General features: G+C 49.6%; 1 protein-coding gene across 6 annotated transcripts; it reads right to left on the minus strand.

Annotated features, from left to right (window-relative positions):
* Positions 1 to 1581: 1581 nt before the first annotated feature.
* Positions 1582 to 22855, minus strand: HEPH (hephaestin). 6 transcript variants are annotated; one of them, XM_069867691.1, is made up of 20 exons: positions 22352 to 22852; positions 19939 to 20183; positions 19022 to 19234; positions 18278 to 18457; positions 17610 to 17864; positions 16887 to 17055; positions 15609 to 15748; positions 13993 to 14124; positions 13195 to 13406; positions 11705 to 11855; positions 11200 to 11412; positions 10195 to 10405; positions 9798 to 9937; positions 8677 to 8808; positions 7621 to 7727; positions 6649 to 6874; positions 5035 to 5174; positions 4502 to 4664; positions 3360 to 3392; positions 1582 to 1836 (listed from the first exon to the last, which is right to left on the minus strand). In XM_069867691.1, the coding sequence occupies exons 1-20, from the start codon at positions 22516 to 22518 to the stop codon at positions 1589 to 1591; spliced, it is 3477 nt and encodes a 1158-aa protein (XP_069723792.1). In that variant the 5' UTR covers positions 22519 to 22852; the 3' UTR covers positions 1582 to 1588. The 6 variants fall into 6 exon arrangements, with proteins under 6 accessions (XP_069723792.1, XP_069723793.1, XP_069723794.1 ...); XM_069867692.1 differs by having other exon boundaries at positions 1582 to 1822; positions 3349 to 3392; XM_069867693.1 differs by lacking the exon at positions 22352 to 22852 and adding an exon at positions 22239 to 22342.
* Between the last annotated feature and the right edge of the window lie 1757 nt (positions 22856 to 24612).

Raw genomic sequence — 24612 nt, forward strand, 5'->3', positions numbered from 1 at the left:
CCCTGGTTCCATTTAGATAATGGGGATTCGGTGGCTGAGCCAGGAGGGTATTTCATAGGGAACTGCCTGGTACTTGACATGCAAGGCAATGCAATCATAACACGCGTGGGCACGGCTGCCGCTGGATGAGAGCTGCCACAGCCAGTGAGGTGGGCTGCACAGCTCCAGGATTAGCCACCGGCTACACCCTCGCCCCGGTCTGGCTCCTGCCAGCATCAGGAGGTGCCAGATCACAGCCCAAAGGCATCCCTGGGGCTGGAGGGGAGTCACTGCATCCCTGTCCCCTCCAGGCTCCAAGTAGACTCTCCGGCATCCTGCTCCTCTCCCCATGGGGACTGTCATTGGCAGCAGAGGGTTCAGTAGACAGCAACACTCCATCACGAGCACTTATGTATCAGGACAGGCCTCTCCAACGCCCACAACTCTGCACTATCAGAAGCGCCACCCCTCCTTCTGGCACGCAGTTCCTTATCTGGGGCTGCAGTACCTCCCACTCCAGAGATAGAGGCTGACTTGCTCCATGCTGCTCAGCTCCACTGGCACTCCAGCATTGTCCTCCTTCACCGTTGCCACATTTGCCTGGCCAAACCCACCACTGTGCCCTGACACAAGAAGTGCTCCCCGAGTTATCCTGCCCCAACCATGAACTCCAGCTCACACAGGAGTGAGCCTTTGGCACAGCTCAGCAGCAACGCAGCAGCAGCTCAACTCTGGAGACAATTTCAAGGAAATGTATTTGAGAGAAAGAGCAAACCACATCAGAGAACATCACAGCATCCCTGTCCCCGCTGCACAAGGAGCTGCACAGGCACCAAGGTCCAGCCCTGCACAGGCACTGAATAACAGGGCTGCCATGTAAAGGGGGTGACCAGGATGCTCTGCAGTGTTTGGAAAAGTTGCTTCTCCTCCCAGCACAAGACACAGGATGCTCAATGCCAGAGCACACAACATGGGGTGTCAAGAACAGAATGTGTCACAGCAAGGCACAGCAGCGGTCGTGGTCGTTGGTGGAGCTCTGGGTCACTATGACATGTGCTGCATTGTATTTGCATCTGTCCAACTATTCATCAAAAAACAGCAATCCAAATCTAAATTAACATCTTCTCTTCTGTATTATTAATTGATTCACAAAAATGAAAATATTATCTTCCTCCTTCTGATTAATTACTTTAAAGGCTCACAGTTTCTTGGGAGACAATTTCCAATGCAGTTCTGGCAGTGGAGCAAGACAGGAACCTGGCCTGAGTTCATCTGCTAAGATAGACCAAGTGGAGTTGTTCTGGAGAGGAAAAAAAGACAGGGAAAAGGTCTCCTGTCTTTCTTGGGGAAAAGGAGTATTTTAGGAGAACCTTTATACTCGTCACTCCTCTTCAGCCAGTCAGTTACAAGGGCACTCAGATCTCTCCTGGATGGACGTTTTTTCTTTAAGGAGTGCTGAGGAGGATACGTGAGGAGGTCGGGGCTCCAGTTTTCCCTCCTTGGCTTCTCAAAATCTAGTGCATGATACAAATGATGTCCCAAAATCTTTGCTGTGGACAACAATCCAGCGTCTGCTCCAATCACACAGCCAGAAGTTCCTACATGGCTTTTATAGCCCCGAATTCTTTTTAGACATGAGCTTGAATCCATCATCCAGGATGGACCTCCGATTGCGTCTTAACCTCTTTTGTCTCTCAAGATAGATGACCATCCCCAGGAGGAAGCAGGCGACCAGGAAGAGCACCACTCCTACAACAGATAGAGCGATGACTGTGGCCTCTATCTGCCCTTGCGGCAACTTAGCTCCAAAAAGCATGATCTTCTCTGAGTCATCATCATTATCCTGAGATGGCAACTCTGAGAAACAAACAAAAAGACAGTTCCAGTGAGAGCCAGAAATACCACAACTGAACTGAAAGGTTCTGAGAAATACAGCAAAGGAACAAAAGACAGACCCAACACAATCAAATCAGATCAAAGGAGACCCAGTTGCCATCCATCCAATAGTCCCTCATCCCTGAGGTCACATACAAATTTGAGAATGAATGGTTCTTTCCCTAACCCACTCCATCCCAGGACCTCACCATGCCTCACAGCTATTCAGCCCCATCAGGTAACCAGTGCTGTTCCCACTCACGGGAGAGGTGATCTGCAGCTTGTGGGGAGCCACTGGCTGGGTTAGGAACAGAACAGAGATAATAACAGACCGGGGCTGTTGCAAGTTCCCCACCCAGCTCCCAGCTCCACCTGCCCACAGCTGCTGTCCTGAGCACCACTTCTCAGAGCACGCTCATCAGTCATGCTCATGGTGAGTCACTTCAGATTCAGAGCTCTCTTATGCTCCCATGCCAAGGCAGCAGAAGCCTCTTGAGTAAAGTGGCTGTTCCCACAGGTAACAAACATCGATGGAGTTTTGTGTTTGCTGAGCACACACAGGCCGAGGCCTGAGCATGGTACAAAACTGAATGATTTAATGCTGTCACTACTGCCCTGACGCATTTCCTGCTCCTTTTTATACCTATTCTGAGTGAGGATCACATTGTCGGTAAGGAAATTACTTTAAGATCGGCGGAGAAAGACTGAAGAGCTGCCGGTAGATTGGGGTATTTTCACCCATCTGAGCTGGCTGTGAAAGCAGACCAACTGGGTTTACTCACCGCAGCTGAAAAATGGAGTTGTGGAGGAAGACGAAAAATCAGAGAAACAAGCCGCTACCACAAACTATTCGGACTTCTACCCCAGAAAATTTTAAAGGGATCTTATCTCCTCCTCCCCTTCTCCCTGGTGCTACTCAACCAAATGTCTTCTTACATCTGTTCTTTATTATAACCAGAAGACCCAGGGCACCGATCAGGCTCTGCTCTCGGGCAAAGAGCAGACCAGGAGGAGAAGTGCTCGTTGGCATCTTGACTCAGGCTCTTCAGCTGGGAATGGCGAGCATGAAAATTCCCTAAACCACAGTCACTGACAGTCCAGGCAGGGAGGACAACTCACCTAAGAGGCCCTTTGGGTTTTCATTGAAAGGGATGTGGAAAATCACCTTCTTTGCAACACTGGCCTTGAAAACCCTTTGAATCTCTGCCCATTCCTAAGCTTGCCCTCTGCTCTGAGGGTCAATCAGACGCAGGAGGATGCAAGGCCAAGGAACTTTTTGACCTAGCTCAATTGCCCTACTTTTATCACCAGAGCAGACATTTGGAGGACAGATAAACAGATTACCCATCAGCAGCCAGGCCTCAGGCTGACAGAGGCGAGGCTGTTGGGGGTGTTTGTGCTCCTCCCTTCTCTTCCTACAGATCTACCTCTCCCTGCAGCACAGAGACCTCGCTCATCTGCCTCCCCAGCACAGGCAGTATTCAGCAGCGTGACACACACTGTACCTGCACTGTAGTTTACAACTTCAAGCGCTGGCTCTGAAAGGAAACAAAAAGAAGGTGAGACAGTGCTGGGTTGAACAAGCAGAGAGTCCAGAGCACGGCACGTTTGACAAGGATCGTATTCGGAGGCAGCATGGTTTTCCAGAGCTTGCAGGGTTTCTTTTCTCCTGTCAATGTTTCCCTCTGTCACATCAAGAGCTTTTTGTGTTACCTGCTCGAGAGCAGACCTGCTCCTGCCACACAACCTGCTTTGGCCTTTGGGAGAAAAGCACAGTCAGGGCCTCTGAGCGTCTGGCGGGCAGGGCCATTCACTAACCCCTGCAAGATCAAGGAGGGAATTGGAGGCGTGAAAGCAAGAAAAAACACTTTTGGCTCAAGATAAAGACAATTTCATAAGTGAAGTGGGGGGAAAACCACCAAAAGCAAGTGATGAAAAAGCAATCACTCGACATCAGCAGCTGGAGGCACAGCCAGGCCCTCAGTGACCCGCATTTTTTTTTGCTAAGCTTGATGTTCTATAGCATGGAACACCCCTTGGGCAATATGGGTCAGCTGCCCAAGTTTGTGCCCTGCCTGTCCCTCACACACCCCAGCCCACTGAGCGAGAAACAGAGGAGACTTTGATGCTGTGCTCAGCAACAACTCCAGCATTGGTGTGTTACCAACTCTGTGCAGCTAGCACGTCTAAAACATGGCACCATATGGGCTGCTGCAAAGAAAATTAACTCCATGGCAGCCAAGCCCAGCAGAGCATCTCTCACCTTTGAGAACCCTCCAGGGTTTCCTGGTGGAATGAGACGCCTTAGGAAGTGCACTTAGATTACAGGTGATATTCCTAGTAAGAACAATTTCTCGCTCATGGCTGGGCATGGCTGCTCAGACACAAGCTAAAATAAAACTCATAATAATAACACAGGTAATGTAAACCCCAGAAACCAATGTGTTATTAATTCCAGCTGCAGGTATTACCATATTCAAAGGGAACATTTTAAATGAATAGTACTTAAGTAATTTTCTGCTCAATTAACTGGCTGTTTATGGTACGTAAAAGGGTTGTAAATGCGATGCAAACACTCAGAATTCAGCAGTGGTTGCAGAAAATGCTGTCAGATGTTTTGTGGTACCAATCAGTGATAACTGCCTACCTGGTCTGGGCAAGACTGTGAAGACTATCTCCATGCCAGCATGGATATGATCAGACACGTGGCAGTGAAGTAGCCATGTCCCAGGGTTTCCAACCAACATCTCCACCATTTCAAAGGTCCCAGGGAACAGATCCACAACATCTGCTCTGTAGCTTTTGCCATTCTGTCAAAGGAAAGGAAAGCTGTCAGTGTACAGTGCTCTACATGGCTTTTCAGAAAGAGAATCCCACTGGTGTCACTGGAGAACACTTCAGTGCTACCACAGCTTTTATAAGCTCAAAAAAAGATTTCCAAGAACAGCTCCAGGGCTGCATCTGGGAAAGTAAACATCTGGCAATGCTCCATCCTAAGAAGTGTTAGTTAGATCCAACAGCACAACACAGAGGATCAGTAAGTCAGATTTACACATGGAAAATGATGTTCCATTCCTAGCTGGGTGAAGCTGCTGTGGAGTCATCCAAGAAGTTCAACCCCAGAGCCAAGCAAAATTGATGGTGGTCAGTTTCTGCTTTACCAGCAGCAGATGTTCTTACCCTGTATATGAAGGTCTCAGCATGGAAATGGACTGTGTGGATATCAATCTCCTGCCCCATTCCCAGCAGGTACCAGTTCACCCACTCTCCCTGGAACATGTTCAACCCAGGCAAGGTCGCATAGAGCCTCCCATTGATTGCTGTGCAGTAAGTGACACAGAGAGAGAGCAGAAAACGCTGTTACTGAAATGGCAATGATGCTGAACCATTTGAGAGGAAGAACATGCAGGGCAAGTTAGATGCTACAGAGCTCATACAGCAACCAGTGCACCAGCAGTTAGTGTCTTCCAGATCACAGTCCCCCCCAAAAAGTCTGGCAGTCTCCCTCCAGCTCAACTACTTCTCCCCTCCATTAATTGACAGGAAAAGTCAATTGACTTGCACCCAAGGCCATGCTGTAGCTCAGCCCAAATAAATCTCAAAAAATACCTCTTGCCGAAAACCTGCAGCCAGCCAGTAGAGATGGTCATTTCTAGAAGCCAAGATGTATAAAAATGGCCTTCTTAGCCCAGTGACAGGGAAATACGTATATATCTATATCCACATAAATCTCTGAACAATTTACTTGCTGAACAGTGAAAACAGGTAAATCCTGCCTAACAGGCAACCCAGTCATTCTATGAGTCTCATGCTGGCTGTACACATTGCACCTCGATCATTTTAAAACTGCTCCATGGCAGGGGTCTATTGCATAACTGGTGCAGCAAGAAGGAACGCTGCTTTGACTGCAAACATGGGGACAGTAAGCAAGCTGACTGCGATGGCACACACACGGACACTGTCACACTCCGATGACAATGCAGGGAATAAAACAGAGACACAATCTGAGGGCAACAACACCAGTGTTTTAGTCCAAAATATGACACGGGCACTTTCTGTAGCACAAAACAAGCATACACCCTCAGAGTGGTTTTGCTAGCTGTAATATTGGGTTAACAATTATACCAATGGACAGGGATATTCGGAGATTTGTTGTTTCACCTGCACAGAACCAGCAGTACTGACAGTACACATAACACTACTCTTCACTATTCTTATCTCCACAACTGCCGGGGGACTCATTTTGTGGAGAATACTTTAGAAAGATCCAGATTTAACACGGAGGGAAAATTATCACAAATAATGTTAATTTTGAAAAATGTGATCACTCCACCGCGGCAGAAATAGCTGCTCTGAAATCAGCTAAAATAGCTGAGCTGTGCACTGCAGCCACATAACTTGGTCGATTAATTTTAAATCCAACGTATTCTAAAGGTCCAAAGAGGAACAGAATGAAATGAGTCTGACATGGTAATTTCCCATTCAATTTTATTTCCTGTCTCGAATCACTCAGGTATTAACCTCTCTGGACCATCTCTTGCTATTCCTTCTGACAGGGACACCCACAACAACCAGCCTTAACTGTGGATCAAAGATTTCTGCCCTGTATGTGCTGCAATATGGAGAACAGCAGATAGTTTGGTTCTGTTTGTGCCGCTGACGATGAGAAAGGATGAGGGCAATCACTAGGAGCCAGGCTCTTGGGTATGGGAGGCTGCCTAACTCTAGAGGTCGCAGAATCAACATCAATGCTGTGTAGATGGCAATGGGTGCTTAGGTGATAACAGGTATTACCGTGCATTTTGTTGCTTTCCACAAATCTGTCATCCAGCAGGTTGATCTCGCTGTGATTTCCCCTACTGTAACGTTCCACATTTTCCTCCAAGTACCAGGACTGATTTTCATCAAAAACAAGGAACAGCAGAGCAAACTCCCTCTTCACATCCTTCCTGACCCCATCAGCCTGCAGTGCCCCTCTCCGGCAGATCTTCAGGGGCCCGATCAGACCACTGTACATATCCTAACCAGAAGGAAGGAGAACAACCTCTGAGGCAATATTCTTCTCACCCTCTCATATACACAGCTCTTTGCCTCTCAGCAACCATCATTTCTGTTCCCTGTATCGCCCCATTTAAAACTAAGGGTGCTGCAGTGTCAGTCCTCCCATTGGTAAGAATCAGCCTCCAAAGTCCAAGAACAGAGACTACACATGCTCTTACGAATGCAAATCCAAGTCATAAATATGAATGATATCAAAATATTCTCTGCCTTGTGGCTGCAAAAACATCTGCAGCTAGAGATATAACGGCAATGATCTCTGGGTTGAATGGGATGGTTCATTGCAGGTTGTTTCCCTGTGAAATCAGTGTTATGACAATTGATCCTAGCAACGCTCAAATCCTCCTGCATTATCCAGGGGCCTAATTTTGGACAATTCTGTCTTTCTTGATTAGCCCTATGGCTCCCACTAATAGAAACCATGGCTTACAGAGACATGTTCTCATATCCTGCAAATAACTGAAGGGAGGTTGGTGTCAAGGAGACAGTAGAACTGTTTTATGAAGGTTTACATTAGGAAACAATAACGGCAAACATCAGGACAATCTGGAGCATTTCCTCTCCCAGGAGAACACTGGAGGTGTCACCAGGTGGTTCTTCCACCTCTCGGCTGATCCAGTCTCTAAATTGTACCCAGCTCACATTATTTTCTAGAGGGGGTGAAAAATTGCTCTAACTAGGCTTTTCTGGTTCTCAGTTCTATGTTACCTTTACTGGGTCCACTGCAGAGTAGTAGATCCAAGGAACACAGGCAGAATCATTTGGCCCTGGCCCAGCCCTCTCGGGCACTTCCCATCGGTACGTCACAATGTCACCTGCACAGCAGAGAAGCACCTTTACACCAGAGGAAGACACACAGCATGCAGAGCAAAAAAACCTAAGAAGATCCTGACTCCAAAATGCAAATTCAGACCAACTTTTTGCTGGACATTCCATCTTCCTTCCCCAAACACTGAAAAGCAGGATGGCAGCTCCCCTCTCGCAAGCAAAGGTGCACCCACTGCCTGGCACAGCACAACCTGTCCTACCTGCTGCCTCAGAGACTGAAGCTGACCAGGGCCAGTCCACCTCTCTCCAGTATATATGGAGCGTGAGATGCTCTCTCATCCCTTTGAAGTACATTTATACTGCTCATTCAAACTGGTTCTTAAAATTACTGTTTTGCATAATAACATTTCAGAAAGATGTGGCCTGGCTGCAAACCCATTTGTAGCCTTGACAGCCTGCAGAAGCTTTCGGGGGACCAAGAATTATACAAACTGGCACCTGGGCTGTGGAACAAATGTGACTGCAGTCAGTTCCTGGCAAGCAATGGTGCGTTTGTCCTACTTCATCCAGTTTCCACACCATCACGCACGTTACAAGGGTGTGGACCCAGAGAAGAGGGGCAGGCTGCCCCACCATAGGCTGGCAGTGCAGGGCTTCCAGGGCCAAGCGAACTGTGAACTGCCATCATCCTTCTCCTCCCTCCCGGCCAGACCCTGCTCTGCAGAGGGAGGAGGCTGCACATGGAAAAGTTTGTGCTGTGCGTCACCCAGAAGCCAGGGCAGAGCATGAACTCCTCAGGCTGCTGCTCCCACACAAATGATATCACCAAATCACAGTGAACCTGGAACTGCAGTTATTGTTCACTTCTAATTCCCTACCACATGAAAACCAGTACGTCTAAGCCTACTGAAGGAAACCAGTCAGCTCCAGCAGTCTAAGAATGGCTTCGTACACCCATACGGGTGGGGCGCACAGCCAGAGATGTCAGTGCCTTACCAGGGTTTGCGACCTGTGGCTGTCCCGTCTCCCTTTCCAGCACCCCGTGGGCATGAATGGAATAGGGTCGTGCGGCGTTGTTCTTAAACACGATGTTAAGAATATCTCCCACTTCCGCCCACAGAAAGGGACCTTGAGACAGGAAGAATTACTCTGAGATTGGCACAAACTGTCAACAGATCTCCTGAGGATACCCCATCTCTCCCTCATCTTCTCCCCAGAGACATTCCCTAGTAAGATTTATGTTGATCCCCTCCCTCTTCTCTACCTTATCCCCACCTCCCAGAAAGAGAATTGGAGGTCAGTCCCAATTCAAATCTTAGAAGTCTTGTGTTTGATGGGAACGGTTGGACTCGATGATCCGGTGGGTCTCTTCCAACCTGGTTATTCTGTGATTCTGTGAAATCCAGACTGAGTTTCACCATAAGGGTAATAAAGGCTGTTATGCATTTTACCTGTGCCCAGTACAAGTTAGGCTTGATTTCTGAATGCTGCTATGCTGAATATCACAGCATCTCAATTGTACCTTACTGCTGGTTTCAAAAAAAACATAGAAATATTCAATTTGGCCCAACAGCATCACAAACCAGAGCTGCAGCCTATTTTGAACAGCAGTGAGTACCTCAGCCTGAATGCTCTGGCACCGCTCACAGTCCTGGGTTCATACCAGAGCTGTGTCTGCCCAGACACCTGTTGGTTGCTGTAATGTGCTTCTCCACTTCCTAGGCCTGCCTGCTTTCGCCCCAGAAGCATTTCTCTCACAGCTAGATTTTCACCCACATTTCTCAGATTGCTCTCTAGAAGCCAGCAGTTATTTCTATTCTACAGTCACAAAAACGCAGGTGTGGAAGATGTTTTCCCTGAGAGATGGAAGAAAGCTGGCACAAAGGCAGGCAGGAGAACCTGGTCTTCAGCCACAAGCTGTGCTCAGAACCCTCTTTATTGCTGTCTCCAAAGCTGGCAGAGACGCACAGGAGACTGCCTGAACTTCTCACTTGTACATACAGAGGATGCCTAAGTATTAGGAAGCCTTCATACTACATCCCTCAGCCACTGAGGCTCTAGAGGCCAAGATCCCCTGCTGCATGAGTGGAAGATGTACCCTCTGCACACGCACTTACCCAGTATCCCCAGGTGTTCGTCACCATTCCCCCTGGCCTTGGGAGTCTGGAAAGTCCCATCAGTGTACTCTTTATACACTGCTTTCTTGTACCTGGAGCCGAGCAGTCCATTCTCATTGCTCAAAAACACACCAGCATAGCTGAGAAAAGCAAAATGAGTGCTGAGATACCTGAAAGTCCACAGGGAATGACCAACTAACTCGTGGCAGGGCAGGGTTCCCAGCCCTGCTCTGGCTGCAGAGGTGGGTGCAGCAGCACAGGGGGCTGCAGCTCCTACCCGCAGCCCCACCAGCTGCAGCACATGCTCTGTGCCACAAGATGGCCAAGATGCCTGAACAGGCTTCTCCTCAAGGTTTACTGAGAAACTTTGCCACAGGCTCCCCCAGGAGAGCTCTACCTCTCTGCAGAATGGTTGTGCCGTTCCCTCTCCCAGCTCCGGTCAGGTGCATAGTCCCACACCACCTCCTCTGCCACGATGTAGTATGTCCGCACCCCTTCGTACTGAAGGGCAGGAGCAGGATCCTTTTCTCCACACTTGGAAACAGAATAGCGTTCCCTCATCCCAGCCTGGTAATGATTGGTCGTCTGGCAGTAGATCTCATAAGTCCCTGAGGGAGGCAGCACAAACAAGGAAATCAGCTGCTTTTAAAGATCCCAGGAAGCAGCTGATTCCCACACTGAGCTTGTAATGTGGCCAACATCAGTTATGTTGTCTTGGTGTTTGTTTAGGGAGCTTGGATGCCACAGGCCAAGATTAAAAGGAGTTGTTAGAGAAACCAAGCAGGAATGGCACAACAAAGTTCTACACAGAAATCATCTCAGAAGTTTTCCAACATAATAACCAGCTTAGTAGATCTAAGTGAAGAAACCAGTACAGTCACATAAAAATGTTAATGCTGTCGAGATGCTGGTTAAGTACAAGATCCAGCCTGCGAGCACCAAAGGGGAGAAGACAATTAGCAACCAAGGCCATCGCATTGAGTGAATGAGACATGGTATTGTGTGCCCATCCTGCAAGCTGCAAAGACTGGGGTCCATCATAAACATGAACCTCCACAAGCCCTGGATGGGGGAGCTAAGCTCTGGCAACTCTCTGCTACTTCATTCTGCAAGACACGTTTGAATGTTTCTATGGGTCACAGGCTGATACTACGAATGCTTAATAGGAAGTGGCTGCCTAGAGAATCAGCCTAGGACAATACGGGATAAGGTCCTGTACCTCCTGTTCTTCTCCAGAATCAGATGTGAAGACAGGAGCTGTATCTTCGTAAAAGGAACCAAACAGGACCTAAAGCACAGCTCACCCTGCACGAGTTTACATTGTCCTAAAGAATTAGCTACAGGAGCACATACTACAATGGGAGACTCTTCCTGCTGCCATGTTAGACATGCAGGCACTCACCTTTGTTATCAGGTTGCATGAAGGCAGTAGCAAATGTGTGGGCAAACAGAGTGGCTGAATCTTTCCGCATCCCATTCATCTGCAGGGTGTTTCCCTGGAATACAGCTCCATGGACATCCACTTCGCTGCCTAAGCCCAGAAGGTGCCAGGACACATTGTCTCCTTCACACACATTCATCCCAGGCAAGTTACCAAACATTAGTCCATTGATGGCTGCAAAGGAGAAAACAATTAACTCTGCAGGTAGACCTCAGCCAAAAGGTGAACCTTGCGCATGCACTTTGACAAGGCAGGCCTGCCAGTGGAAACAGAGCTTGCTTGTCATTCATCCATGACACGCACCCCAAGGCAGCTGTGCCCCACGTCCCACCCGCTGCCTCCAGCCTTGCTTGATTTCAGGCCCACACAGCACAACCACCCCAGCTCCCCAGCTTTGCCTTCGGGTGAACATCACCCCACTTCTGCGGTTCATTCCCACTGCATGCGGACCACCATCCAGCCATACCATGCATCCTGTTTGATTCCTCAAAGCCATCGTCCTTTTTCACAGCACTCTCCTCCATTCTCAAATAGTACTTTATGTTTGCATTTAAATACCAGCTGAGGTTCTCATCGAACACGCTGAAGAGAAGGTAAAATTCTTTGTCGATCCCCTTCTAAGATATAATCAAAATGACTGCTGTTAATTTTTAAACATGCTAATTAACTCGCCCTACAGCCAAAGCTGTTTTGCCCAGCTCCCATGCCCCTTTTTATCTTAGCCCCTAGCTCATTGAGGGCCAGGACTCCATCCCTTCGCTCATGCTGAACATTCCTCTTTTGTTTATTATTAGAGGCCCTATTCATGGATTTTCCATAATATTTTGCATGTGCAAAACAAGCAAAATTCAGTAAAGGACATGGAGCCATTGCCTCATTCCCCCACCATCCCTGTGCCCAGGTGTGGGTTTTGCCGCCTGCCCCAGCCAGATCTGAAGTCAGAGCCCAGCCCACGCGGCAGGCAGATGGCCATGCTCCATCCCTCCTTTCTCCTACCACAGCCCTGGACTGGGGCAGTTTTATTACCCTGAATCCTTGAAAATTATAATTCTCCTAAGAAATGCAGACCAAAGCATTGCACGTGCCCACCCTAGAAGAACAACCTGGAGTTGTCCAGATACTCGTTCCAATACCAGCTTCAGGTTCCTCAGCCGTACCCACGAAGACGCCCTGCAGAGAAGGCTACACAATTCCCAGCCTGCAGCATGCAGGTGCAGGAGGAGCGGCTGTGCACCATTCCCAATTAAGCATTCATTAAAGGGTTGCCTAAGACTGTGGAGCCAGGATTGCTACCCCAGGCAATTTTTCCCATCCTACCTTTACAAACAAGTCTGGCTCTGTTCTGTTTACACCCTTTCAACACCTGCAGGTGTTTCATCACCATCCTAGCTCCTTCATAGAGCAGCTTCATAGAGCATGTGCTCTATATCCATCATCCTCTCTGCTCAGAAGAATCGCATTTCCACCCGGTGTATCATGCTGAGCTCTCCTGCTCCTGACCTCTCCCTGCTTTAGCCTCCACTGAAAGTAAACCTCTCTGGAGACTCTCCTGGTGGCTGCTTTCAGGCTCCCTAGCCCCACTCCAATCCCACCACAAAGCAGGCAGAAAGGCACTAGGGTGGTTTTCTGCCACTCGCTGTTCTTCACAAGGCACTACTAATCTGCCTGGCACTTCCCAGTGTTTCAAGATACTGCCTTCTCTAGCCTCACTGCCATGAGTAGAACTATTCCTGAGTGACACTCCAGGAGGAAGTTCTGTTACCCTTCAGCAATCCCTACAGGAGACCTGGGCAACAGGTGCCTGATGCTAACCTGCCCTGTGGCTTTGATGTGGCTCTCCTGGACTCACACTAATGCACATTTGCTTTCTTTATGTTCCTTAATGGACATGAAGATGATGCTTTGTTTCTCTAAAGAACAGAACCTGCTAAGAGCATGATGTGAAAGCCCTTTTACCTGTTTGTTGTTGTCATCCAATGTGCCCGGCTTGCAGATGACGAGGGGCCCAACCAAGCCTGAGCTGGGGTCTTTGACGGGGTTCACAGCTGAGCTGTACATCCAGGTCAGGCAGGGAGGGTCACTGGGCATGGGCCCAACGTGCTGCGGCACAGTCCAGCGGTACGTGAAGTTGTGCAGTGGCGCAACAGAAATCCCATTCTGGGACTGACCTTCAAAACAGAGATTGGCACAGTACAAACATGTTTACATCTTCTCACCGGCTACATCCACAATGGACTTTCCTTCATTTGTGTCACTAAAACACCTGGCACCTCCAAAGCATGATGCACATGTGTTTATAAGGCAGATGGGGAGCTGCTCTCAGTACCACGTGAATTCCCCTGGTACCATGGCAGATGGGCATGGGAATGGGAAATACAAAACTGATCCAGGTGTGTGTGGGGAGACAAATGTTGGAAGCCTGTGGTGATCTAAGCTGGAGTGCGCTGGGCACGCTCCTCTGCCCATAGGGACTCAAACAGCTAGAAATGCTGTGAGCACTGGTTTACAATTTTCATCTCAAAACCAGCCCCTCTGGACCTGTACTCCCCTGGGACCCTCCCCCCCATGCACCAACTCAGTGGGAAGGCTTATTCAGCAAGGCCTCAGGCAGGCTGAGGGGACCAGGCTGACCTTCACCCCATAGGGTATCCAGTCCCTCCTGACCACAGAATCCTCCTGGCTCAGAGGAGGAATGGGCTGTGGAGGCACCAGCAGCATTGGCACTGAACTACTCCAGGAAAAACAGACACAAACCATCATGGTACCGCATCCCTTCCCACGCCTTCCCATAGGACACTCCATGAGGCTGGATGCTGAAAGACCACGAGGCTTTGTTAACAAACATCACCAAGATGGTGTCTCCAACTTCGGCTTTGATCACCGGACCTACACAAACAGCAGAAAAAGCATGTTGGCAATGCAGCGATGCCCCAGGTGACCAGGCAAACCCAGGAACCAAGGGCCACCACCCATGCAGGCCAAGGGGAGCAGAAGGTGGATGCCCCCACAGTTTGGCACTGTCTAAGGCCGTTCAGCCCTGACTGCTGGAGCAGGGGACTAAGAAGAATCACTTGAAGGCATTTTGTGTCTATAGGAGAACTCGGAGATGCTTCAGGCCTTCACAGGAGTAACGAAATGGCCAAATGTGCTGAAATGCCTGCATCTCTCAATCATCTACACCAGGTCCCCTCAGACTTCCAAGATATGTGCCTTGGGCAGGTGTGTGACAGCCTCGTGAAGAAAAACCAAGGCCCTAATAAGCGACACCCTCCCCACAACCCAGCTGTGTGTGTTTCAGAACAAGCACAGGCAGCATAAGCCACCGGTGCAGGCCTGTGCAGCACGGGCTGTTCACACTGCACATCATGGGCAGCAGCTCTCTGCTCCGCAGCTTGGTCCTTCACGGCCCCATATCTCTTCTACACATCCCAGCTGCTTTATCAAATCTGCTTTAATCAGCCAGTTCAAATGAGTTCACGTAACTCCCTCTATGGATGTCACTTGTTTATCTGACCAGGGATTTTCACCAATTAATCCTTCAGTCGGTTTAGCTTACCAGTAAAAAATACTTGTCATTTTTTTCTACAAAGTCATATCCAAGTTTTCCCTCAGTCTCTTGTCTTCATATAGGAATATGTCTGCTGCTGGCAACACTAACCCTTTTCTGCCCCTGGTTCCGAAGGTCCAGCAAGACACAGGCAGCTCCTGACAGTTACCCGGCATCACTCCTGTGCATAACTGCACCATTCAACTCATTCAGCTGCTCATACTACTTTCTTGCCTCTCTCCACTGTTCTCTCCCAGTCTGTGTTTTACTCCATGTGGTCTCTGCTGGGATCGCTGTTGCTAATCTCTGGTCTCATTAGATGATTCGTCACTGCTGATGCAAGGAATTGGACCACACCTATATTCTTCTACCAGGTACATCACAGCCTTTGTGGGCAATCTACTTGCCTCTGCAGGCTCCCTGTATTCCTCTCTCATCTTTCTTCACCAACCTCCTTGTTACGTGGCTGTAACAGAGAGAGCACCCACCAGGAGAGGAAGCTTTCTGTGAGCAAGTGAGGTTTGTGGCACACCCTGAAGATGCTCAGTCAAAAACATCTAAGTAGGGCCATTATTGTGCTCCCTCTAGCTCTACTCAGATTTTGTTTCCCTCAGCCCTTACCTCTGAATGCAGCCTGGCATAAAAGTGATTCTGCCTATCCTACCATTCTACCTCCTGGGCCAGCCACCCTCACACTTAGACGGAATTGCTGACAACCCCCTCCTCCGAGCCCCACAAACAAGAGCATAGTTACAGCTGACTAAGACATCCACATAGCTCTCCTGGCACCAAAAGAGAATATGCTTTCCTGCATGATTCCTACCGAGTATCCCCAGGTGTTCCTCTTCTTCTGATCGCTGCTTTTCCTCACGGAAGCTCTCATCAGTATATTCTACATACTTTGCCTTCCAATAGACTCCCCCGATTCGGTAGGGGCCACGCTTGAAAAATTGCTCTGCAGGACTAAATGCAAAAAGCAAATGCCAGGTCATTTCTATGAAAACCAGTCCCACTCTTTTCCTGCTCCCTCACACACCCCTCTGGCAATGCCAACAGAATCTCTGAATCAAGCAGCTTTTCAGACAAGCACAGTGTCTCTGGTTTGGAATAAGCAAAATCTGGCTCTGCAAAGCTGTTTCATCCTACAGACTCATCTCCCTCAGCTGAAAGAGCCAGGTTCGATCGCACCAGTCTGAACAGCATCTCAGTGCAAGATGTGCAAAAGAAGGCAGCAAACAAAACTGCAGTGCTGTAAATGGAAAGGCAGCGCTAAAACACCGAGTTCTTCAGAGGGCAGGGCACAACTGCAATCATAACTAAAAAAAACCCCAACAACAGCTGTCAGGAGAATTATTTCCGCTGCCACCACCCTTTCCAAACACATAGACAGAGGTAACAAGCCTCTCAGGAGAGGCAGCTTAGCTAGAAGGCCAGCTCACAGGTCTAAGGAGCTTTCAGTTCTAAGGTCTGCAAGAGAGTTGCTGCGTGGCTTTGGGTAAATCATTAACTGCTCCACATTTCTACTTGTCCATGAGAAAGAGCTACATCCTCTACGACAGCTTCCCTAGGAAGAGAATGGAGGGCTGGAAACATCTTTTTTTCAGTTAGCCAAGGTTTGAACAGGAAACCACTCGCCAACTGCTATCACAGCCATCTGAGGTGGGATGGACGGCTGTCATCAAGGCCACTGTTCCAGATTTCCTAGAAACTGCCTGCTGCAGCAAGGCTCACCGAAGCACATCTGCAGGGACGTTCTGCCACCCTGTGTCTGCTGCAAGATGCGCTTTCTCAATAAGTTCATCAAATATACAGATCTTTTCCTAGGTGGGGCACAGCACACAGAAGATGAGACCAGAGACAAATACGGTAGCTCATGCTCTTACATAAGCTGGGACTCCTGGAGCCCATGGGCAAGGCTGTGAACCTAGAACTGCTCCCAGTACAGCTGAGCTACAGCAGCCCACAATTTCAGGTGAGGTGCCCTGCCTTCCCAGGAAATGTACTCCAGGCATGTATTTTAAGAAAGAAATTCCCCGTTTTCCTCCCCAACACAGACGAGAGTCCCCCAAACACCACCCCAGACCATCAGCCTCTTGCTTACCTGCCTGCCTCACTCAGTTGCTTCCCAGTCCTTTGGTCAAGCCCTGACGGCCCATAGTCCCACTGCACTTCCTTTGCAGCTATGTAGTACTTCCGAACTCTCCCTTCCAGGGCAGACGGCGGAGCTTCCCGAGAACAGAGCCGGACTTCATAGAGTGCTGCCATTCCAGCTGTCCAAGACACGGTGGAGGAGATGCACGTTTAGCCCCTCTCAGTGACCATGCAAGGAACACAGACCCACTACCAACCGGACACGTTTCCTCCTTTGCCCAAAAATGCGCATGGCAGGGAACAGGTGGCTGGGCAGTTCCCACAGCAAGAAGGTGCAGAGCTTCTCACAGTAGATATTGGTTGCTATGGTCAGAGAGTGAACAGAGTTGCTTGCTGTCCTCGGATATAACAGGCAAATGCCTCTTACAGGGGCTGGAGCTCGTACGGCACTGCTTCAGCACAGCGTTCAGCTGTACTGGCCTTATTGTCCTCCCCACTGATCAGCATGGAACAGCAGTATAAGCCATGCTCAACAAGCCTGGCCTGCACGCTAATAATCGATCCATCCCAATTTACACAAAACAAGCAATCTCCCCATTCAGCTAGAAACATTTTTAGTGGGAATGCTGCCCAAGGAAGTCACTGTCCCCAGCTGCAATGTAGGTCACAGGCCCACAGCAAGAGAAAAAAGAGAGGCCACAGAGCACAGAGCATATTCCAACCTCTGCCTTACCCTGTATGTGATCGTTGATCTGGCAGCTCAGTAGCCACCTCCCAGGGTTACGGGGGATCATGTCTGCTGTCACAAATGTGGCTGGGAAGAGGCTGGCCACATCTGTCCTGTGGCCTCGAATACTGAGCGTTTCTCCATGGAAGTAGGCTGTATGGACATCAATTTCATTGCCCATCCCAAAGAGGTGCCAAGAAACGTAATCCCCAGCACACATCGTCACCTCAGGGAGGTTTCCAAACACGTAACCATTAATAGCTGCAAAACCAAGCAAGCCAAAATCAGAGATCAGAACAGGGGACTCCCAAGCTCCTGCCAGCAGGTCATAGCATAGACATGTTTGGAGGATGGACCTAAGCAGAAATCATCCTCCTCTTGTCCAGCTCCACCAGTCATTCCTAACATGAAGCATATTCAAAGCCTCTAAATAGCTACCAAAGCCTCACTGAAACCAGTGACTAAATCAAAATCACACTTCTTGTTTCTGGAGTGGTTGCACTGTCCCTGTGCTATCGCTTGCTTAGCACACGATCCCAGAGCTCTCTGTTTCCCTGCTTCCCTCTGCCCACACCCTGGCACACAACAGCAGAAAGCACATCTCATGATATTGGAGCATTGACACCCCTGAAGCAGCTGAGCAGAGGCAAGGGCTTCACAAAGGGGACACTAACCATGCATTTTGTTGCTCTCTTGGAATTCCTCATCTTCTTTGTCTACAGAGCTTGGGTCTGTGCAGAACAATTCAACATTCTCATCCAAATACCAGCTCAGGTTCTCATCCACCACACTGAACATCAAAAAGAAATCAATGTCCACATCCTGGCGCCTTTGAGAATTGCCAGTCAGTATTCCTAGGATGGAAAAAAAGACAGATGAATGCCCATCCATGCAGAAAAGCAGGCACCAGTCAGGGGATGAAACCACCACCTCTTATAACACAGATGAGACAGTTCCTTCCCAGCATTCTAGTACAGCTCATTGAAGAGTTGCAGAAATTTCACTCTTGCCCAACATATTACTGCTAATGTGTATTTTGCTCCCAAGCAGCTCTGCCACCGCATGGCTGAACTCCAGAACCTTCAGTGTCCTTACTCTCGCTAGGATCACAGTACCTGTTTCTTTAGTACACAAACCAGGTCTTGGAGAAGATTCCTGCTTTTAACATGGATTCAAACAATTCTCTTGGATCAAGAGGCCTACAAGCTCCCCTGCCCAGCCACTAAGGGATAAATACAGCATAACGATCAGAACTCAGCTAGAACACAGGTGTTGTCTTCTCCAGTCATGCTGCATTTTCCCATGAAGCTGGGAGCTGCCCACTGGAGCATCTTCTCACTCGGTCCTCATTTAAGTAACCACAAAACATTCACACTACGAAACTGCAGCTGTCAGCTGCTTTCTCTTGGAGTTTTTACCTTTTTTGCACGTGAGCAATGGCCCAATTAATCCAGACGCAATGTCCTTTGGAGCATCAATGTGAGAGTGGTAAATCCAGGTCAAGCAGTTCGGGTCATCAGCAGTTGGGCTGTGATCCTCAGGGACAGTCCAAGTATAGGTGTAATTCCCTCCTGGGAAAACAGCATCATCCTTCTTCTGATCCTGGGGGGACATATCGGGGTACAGGGATCCTAGAACAATTGAGCAACCACAACATCCATTCAAGAAGAGCAGAGATGTCTACACATGTAATGTTATACTGAGCTGATCTCACTCAGCAGAGCACTGCACTTGGGCAGCAGACTTCAAATCGCAACTCACCACCCCAAGGCTGAAATAGTGTTTGATCATCAGTCTCTCAAAGAGAAACTGAGGCACACAGCTGCTATAAGGCAACTTGACTAGTAAATGGGTCAGCAGAGAGTCACATTCTGCCTGTTGTTACTTTGCCCTCAGCGCAGCAACGTGCTGCAGGCAGCCTCTCCACAATCTCTATGGTGGCTTCAAAGAGCAGTCCTTTGGCCTCATACCTCACTGTCCTTGTGAACTCCCTGAAACTCATCACACATGACTCTTACACTACAGCACTTCAAATAATGAATATAACTCTCTTACTTCTGCACCACCCTCCCACTAGCAAGCTTTGGGGCTTCTTCTAAAACCAAGAAGTCTGGGCTGTGTATTGTAACGTCCAGGTCAGGAAACCCCTCCCAGACCCATGACCATGCCAACCCAATAACCAGTAACTCCACTAAACACCAAGGTGCCCTTGCTTTCCAGCAATGCAGTTTTGAGCTAATCCAGTCTGTGGCTTCACAGACATCTCCCCGCAGTGTACACTCCTACGTGTCCAGGAAGAAAGGCCCCATCTCCTTAATGGTAGGGGCTCATTTACCTTCAGAGTCCTTTTCGTAGAAAACACCATGAGGATGGATCGTGTATGGTCGACTAGCAAAATTTTTCAGGTGTACTTTAATGGTATCCCCCACTTCTGCACGAATGACGGGCCCCAGGAACCCCAGCCAGCTGGGTTTGGGAATCTCAGTGGTGTACGTGGAGTCTGTGTACTGCTTATAGACGGATTTCTTGTACGTGCTTCCCACCCTGTCTTTGCCAGGCTGGAGGAAGGTCGAAGCCTTGCTGTTAATTCAGAAAGGGGAAAGGCACCGTGAGTCATGCACTATATAAACCAGCTGGCTGATAACAGTGAGTGACGATGACACATGGCTTTCCCAGGTAAGCCCAAAAGCTTTGCCATTACAATGAGGATCCTGTGCCCCAAGCCATCCATGAACTTTCCCTCCCACAGCTCCAACGGCCACAACACAAGTAACGCAGTCTCAGTGAGAAACAGGCAGCGCCTGCTTCAGGGGACAGGACACCCAACGGGGCCAGTCCAGAACCACTGCCACGAGCCCCAGGCCACAGCCTGCTCCCAGTTCTTCACCCATGGACACAAAGTGCAAACGAGGAACAGGAAGGGCGATGCTTCCCTCCAGTCACATGTGAATGACACAAGAAAGACCAAAGCCCTTCTGGTGCCTGCTTCAGCCTTTGCTTGCTTTTAGAAACCCACTTCAATGCCTCCGTGGCAATCACAGCTACATCACAAAGCAGAGGTGGGGGTAATCTCCTGAGATGTCTGGCCAAAATGCACAGCCTAAAAGGTGATTTTCTACTAAACAGGTCCTGAATTACTTGTAGAAAAGCAGACAAGTCAAGGAGGTCAGGACTCAGCAGGTAATCAGCTTCCCAAGTTAAAGCCTCATACAGGTACTAAAGTTCAACCCATGAGTGTATTTGCTCTTTATGGTCAATTCTGAGTAGATAAGAGATGAATCATTGGGCAGACGCTAGCAGGACTGGCCACAATGAGAGTAGAGGTGACTTCCCCTTTTCACCCTAAGATCAGCCACCCTACAAGCAGCCCTGAAATGAGGGGAACACTAATGCCTGTCTCCAGTCACAACCACAACGTTAAGAATTGCCCTCATCATGCAAAACCATGAAGGGCTGGGCTCCAGCTACAGAATCCAGAGTTCAGCCCTTTGCGAAGGCATCCCTGCAGCCACCGTTATCAAGGAGGTCATGGACAACTCATCTTTCATTTTGCAGGTCTGCCACTTTTTCCCCCTACAGCCCATTTCTGCCCAACAAAAAGAACTGTTCAAGCATTTTGATCTTGTCATTCCTATCAATACAAACGCCTTTTCTTACTACTAGCAATACTGTTCCTGCAACCATTGTGTTAAGAAGTCCCACTAGCTAATTGTTTGCAGTGACAGCACAGCTTTTAAATTGCTTTCAAGTTTAATGGACTTGAATTTCATTTCCTTTTCTTTGTGTATTATAGGAGAAAGCAAGCATTGGTTATCACTACAGGAGTCAGTGATAACATCTTTATTAACCCTGAGTTTTGGGGGAATCTCCTTTTCCGTGAACTAGTCTAAATCCATTCAGCATCCCCAGAGAACAGAGACTCTTCCATGCTGAGCTGACCAATTCTGATGTTTTCCTGGGAGCCCCTCCTATTCCCACTGTGCTGTTTGTGAAAGATTTGTATAAACTCAAGTGTTATTTATTATGGAGGGGTAAATGGCTGAGAGCACATTAAGATACACAGGCTATTTGTCATAGAAAATGGGGGGGTGGAGTGGGGGAGAAGCACAATTGCCTTTAAAAACCTGTAGAAAGTTACGCAAAGGAAAAAAAAAGGAAAAAAACAAACCACCCAACCCCACACCCCACCCCCCAAAAAAGGTTTGGTGTTTTGAAAGCTAAAAACAAAACCTGTTTTTGTAGTGACTCAAAGTAATTACTGCAGTTTCCAGATTTAGTTTTGTAACAAAACCAGAAATATTTCTCAACCAGCCCCTAAAATTTAACACAGGAAGCTCCATCCAGTCTAAGGCCTGAAATTCCATTTAGACAAAAACAAGCTGGCTCCGTAAAGTCATTAACATCAAGATGAGAAGACAACACACCACAGGACGCCCAAGGTGATCACGTGCTGGAACTAAGGAAAATGAAGCCCTGGGGCAGAGCATTGCACAATCTGCTCCATTAGAGAGGGCTCCTACCTCCCTCCAGCATATAGCACCCATCCTGGCTGCTCCCTTAAACTAGCCACCTGGACAGTTTCTATGTTCCTACAACATGAGTTAACCATTAAGCTCATAAAGATCAGACACCTACCTGATCACGTCTCTTGCTTGTTCAGATGCCCCACAACACATGCCTGAAATTACTCACAAAGTAATTCTCTGTTAAGCTAGTACCAGACTAAATTCTTACAGAACTGAACGTACAGGTTCTGCGCGATGCTCTGGTTAGCAAGCACGTTCTTTCCCGTTGGAGCGTAGTTCCAGTCCACCTCACGGATCCCCAGGTAATAGACTCGGGTGGCACCGCCAGCAAGTGTAGGTGACAGCGCGTGGATGCAAAGCAGCAACCACCCAAACGATCCCATCATCATCTGAGGTGAAGGCTCTCTTGGAGCTTACACCTACTGGAGAGAAAAGGAAAACAGAGGTAATGAAACAGAAGTGGGATGGGACTGTGTGCTTTGAAGAACCTGGACATTTTGAGAGAGTTTGAAGAAACTGGGGAGAAGTCCTCTTGGGATCACTATTGAACTATCCATGGGTTCTGAGACCAGACAGAAATCACTTCTGTAACAAAACTAGGGGGCAAGGCAGACAGAGATTACACCTTGCTACAAAGGCCCCAATACCAAACGAGCTTCTCTCAGAATAGTTTGATCAGCTGGGTTTCTGTGCCTGTAGAGCTCTTCCAAATGCTTTGTGCCACAGTGCTGAGGAAATGCTGCCAACCTGGCAAGGTTCCACGCAGCGGGAGATGGCACAAACAGACTCAGGGTGAGTGTTAGGTCAGTGGCCAAGGTAGCTCTCTACACTGCTTGACAGCCTTCTCGGGGCAGTGGGAGCCTGCGAAGGACCTGCTGCACACACTGGAATCCCAAGGAACTAGCTCTACCCCACCTCTGACTCCCGAATCACCTCACAGGACCACGTACAAAGCTCAGAGAGATAATCCTGAGCAACCATTAATATTTTAAACTGATCTCTATTCTACTGAGAGGCACCAGAAACGCTCTCAGGAGAGACCCAGGGCGAGCTGTAGAAATTATCCGAAACCGTTGCAACCTGATTTTGTGAACACAGGCTTGGGGAACCTCCAGTGTGAGGGAGGAACTAATGCAATATGGGACAGCAGAATCGCACCAAAAGGCAAGAAGCCAGCTTAGGGTTAAAACGGATGACAAACTAAATAAAAAACACATGGAAATGCTTAAGAAAGACCTCACTCACTGCTAAAAGTAACAAAGCCGGATGTAACCGATAATCAAACTGTCATGTAAAACAGATGTCCAGCTCCTGAGACACAAACAGCAACTGGGAAGCTGTTCAGCAGAGAAATAGAAATTAAGAGAATGAGAAAAATGTGACCTAGCAGGAAAGCTTAAAGGAATCCTTTGTCTTTAACTTCAAAAAGGGGACGACAACACGCCACCACGTCAAACTGAGAGGTTTTTGATGAAGAGATTGCCACTGCTTATTCTCCCCCGCCTGTGGCAACAGCCACACAAATTCATATTCCTGCCGGTTTGAGGCAGGGCCGGCGGCTCGGTCAGCTCGCTGCGAGCATCACCGGGAGCGCCCAGAGAGGCTGGAGGTGTCACCGCCCCCGGCACGGCGACACGGGGCTCGGCTCCAGCCCCGGACACGCACTCGGTACCTTCGAGACCGGCATTCCCGCTTTCCGCACAGGCTGCGCCGCCCTCAGAACCCGACGATAACCAAGCGCTACCGATTGCAAACACTGAGAAGACGAGACTCCCAACACACAAAAAGCCTCTTTCCCTCCGTGCTGGGAAGCGGGGCTCCCTCCACCGCCGCCGGCCCGCAGCCCGCCCGCGGGGGCACAGGGGTTCCAAGTAAGGAGCGAGGGGAGCCGCGCCCCCGCCGGGCCCGCACGAGGCCGGGAAGGCGAGGGGCTCCCCCCCGGGGCTGGGAGAGCCCGGCCGGGGCTCCCGGCGGCCCCAGCTCCATCCCGCCGCCCGGCGAGGGGGCGGCCCCCGCCCGCGCCGCTCTGTGAAAGACACGCCTCGATGGCGGCGCGAAACCCACCCCGGCCCCGCGCCCCGGCCCCTCGGGCGCCGGCGGGGCAGCACCCCCGCTGCCGGGAGCCGCACGGGAACGCGAGCAGAGGTGCCGCCGGGTCCGGTCCCCCGGCAGCGCGGGCCCTCGCGTGCGGCGGGAGCCTCACCGTGGAGCTGCGGAGCGGGACCGGGGCGCCACCGGGGCAAAGGCTGCACTGCCCCGGCTAAGCACGCGCGGCCGCGGTCCCCGCCGCACCTGCCCCAGCCCGCCCCGCCCCGCCCCGGTGCCCCCTCTCCTCCCCGCCCACCCGGTGCCCCCGCCCCGCTCCGCCCCATCCCGGTGCCCCCTCCCCGCCGGGAGGGGCGTGGCGCCTCGCGGCGCTCGGTGACGTCACGGGCCGCGCGCCGCCGGGAGCACAACACGAGTCACGCTCTCGGGGCGGGGCG

This window comes from Phaenicophaeus curvirostris, chromosome 13 (assembly GCF_032191515.1).
Source record: "Phaenicophaeus curvirostris isolate KB17595 chromosome 13, BPBGC_Pcur_1.0, whole genome shotgun sequence".
In the NCBI taxonomy this organism is placed as follows: Eukaryota; Metazoa; Chordata; class Aves; order Cuculiformes; family Cuculidae; genus Phaenicophaeus; species Phaenicophaeus curvirostris.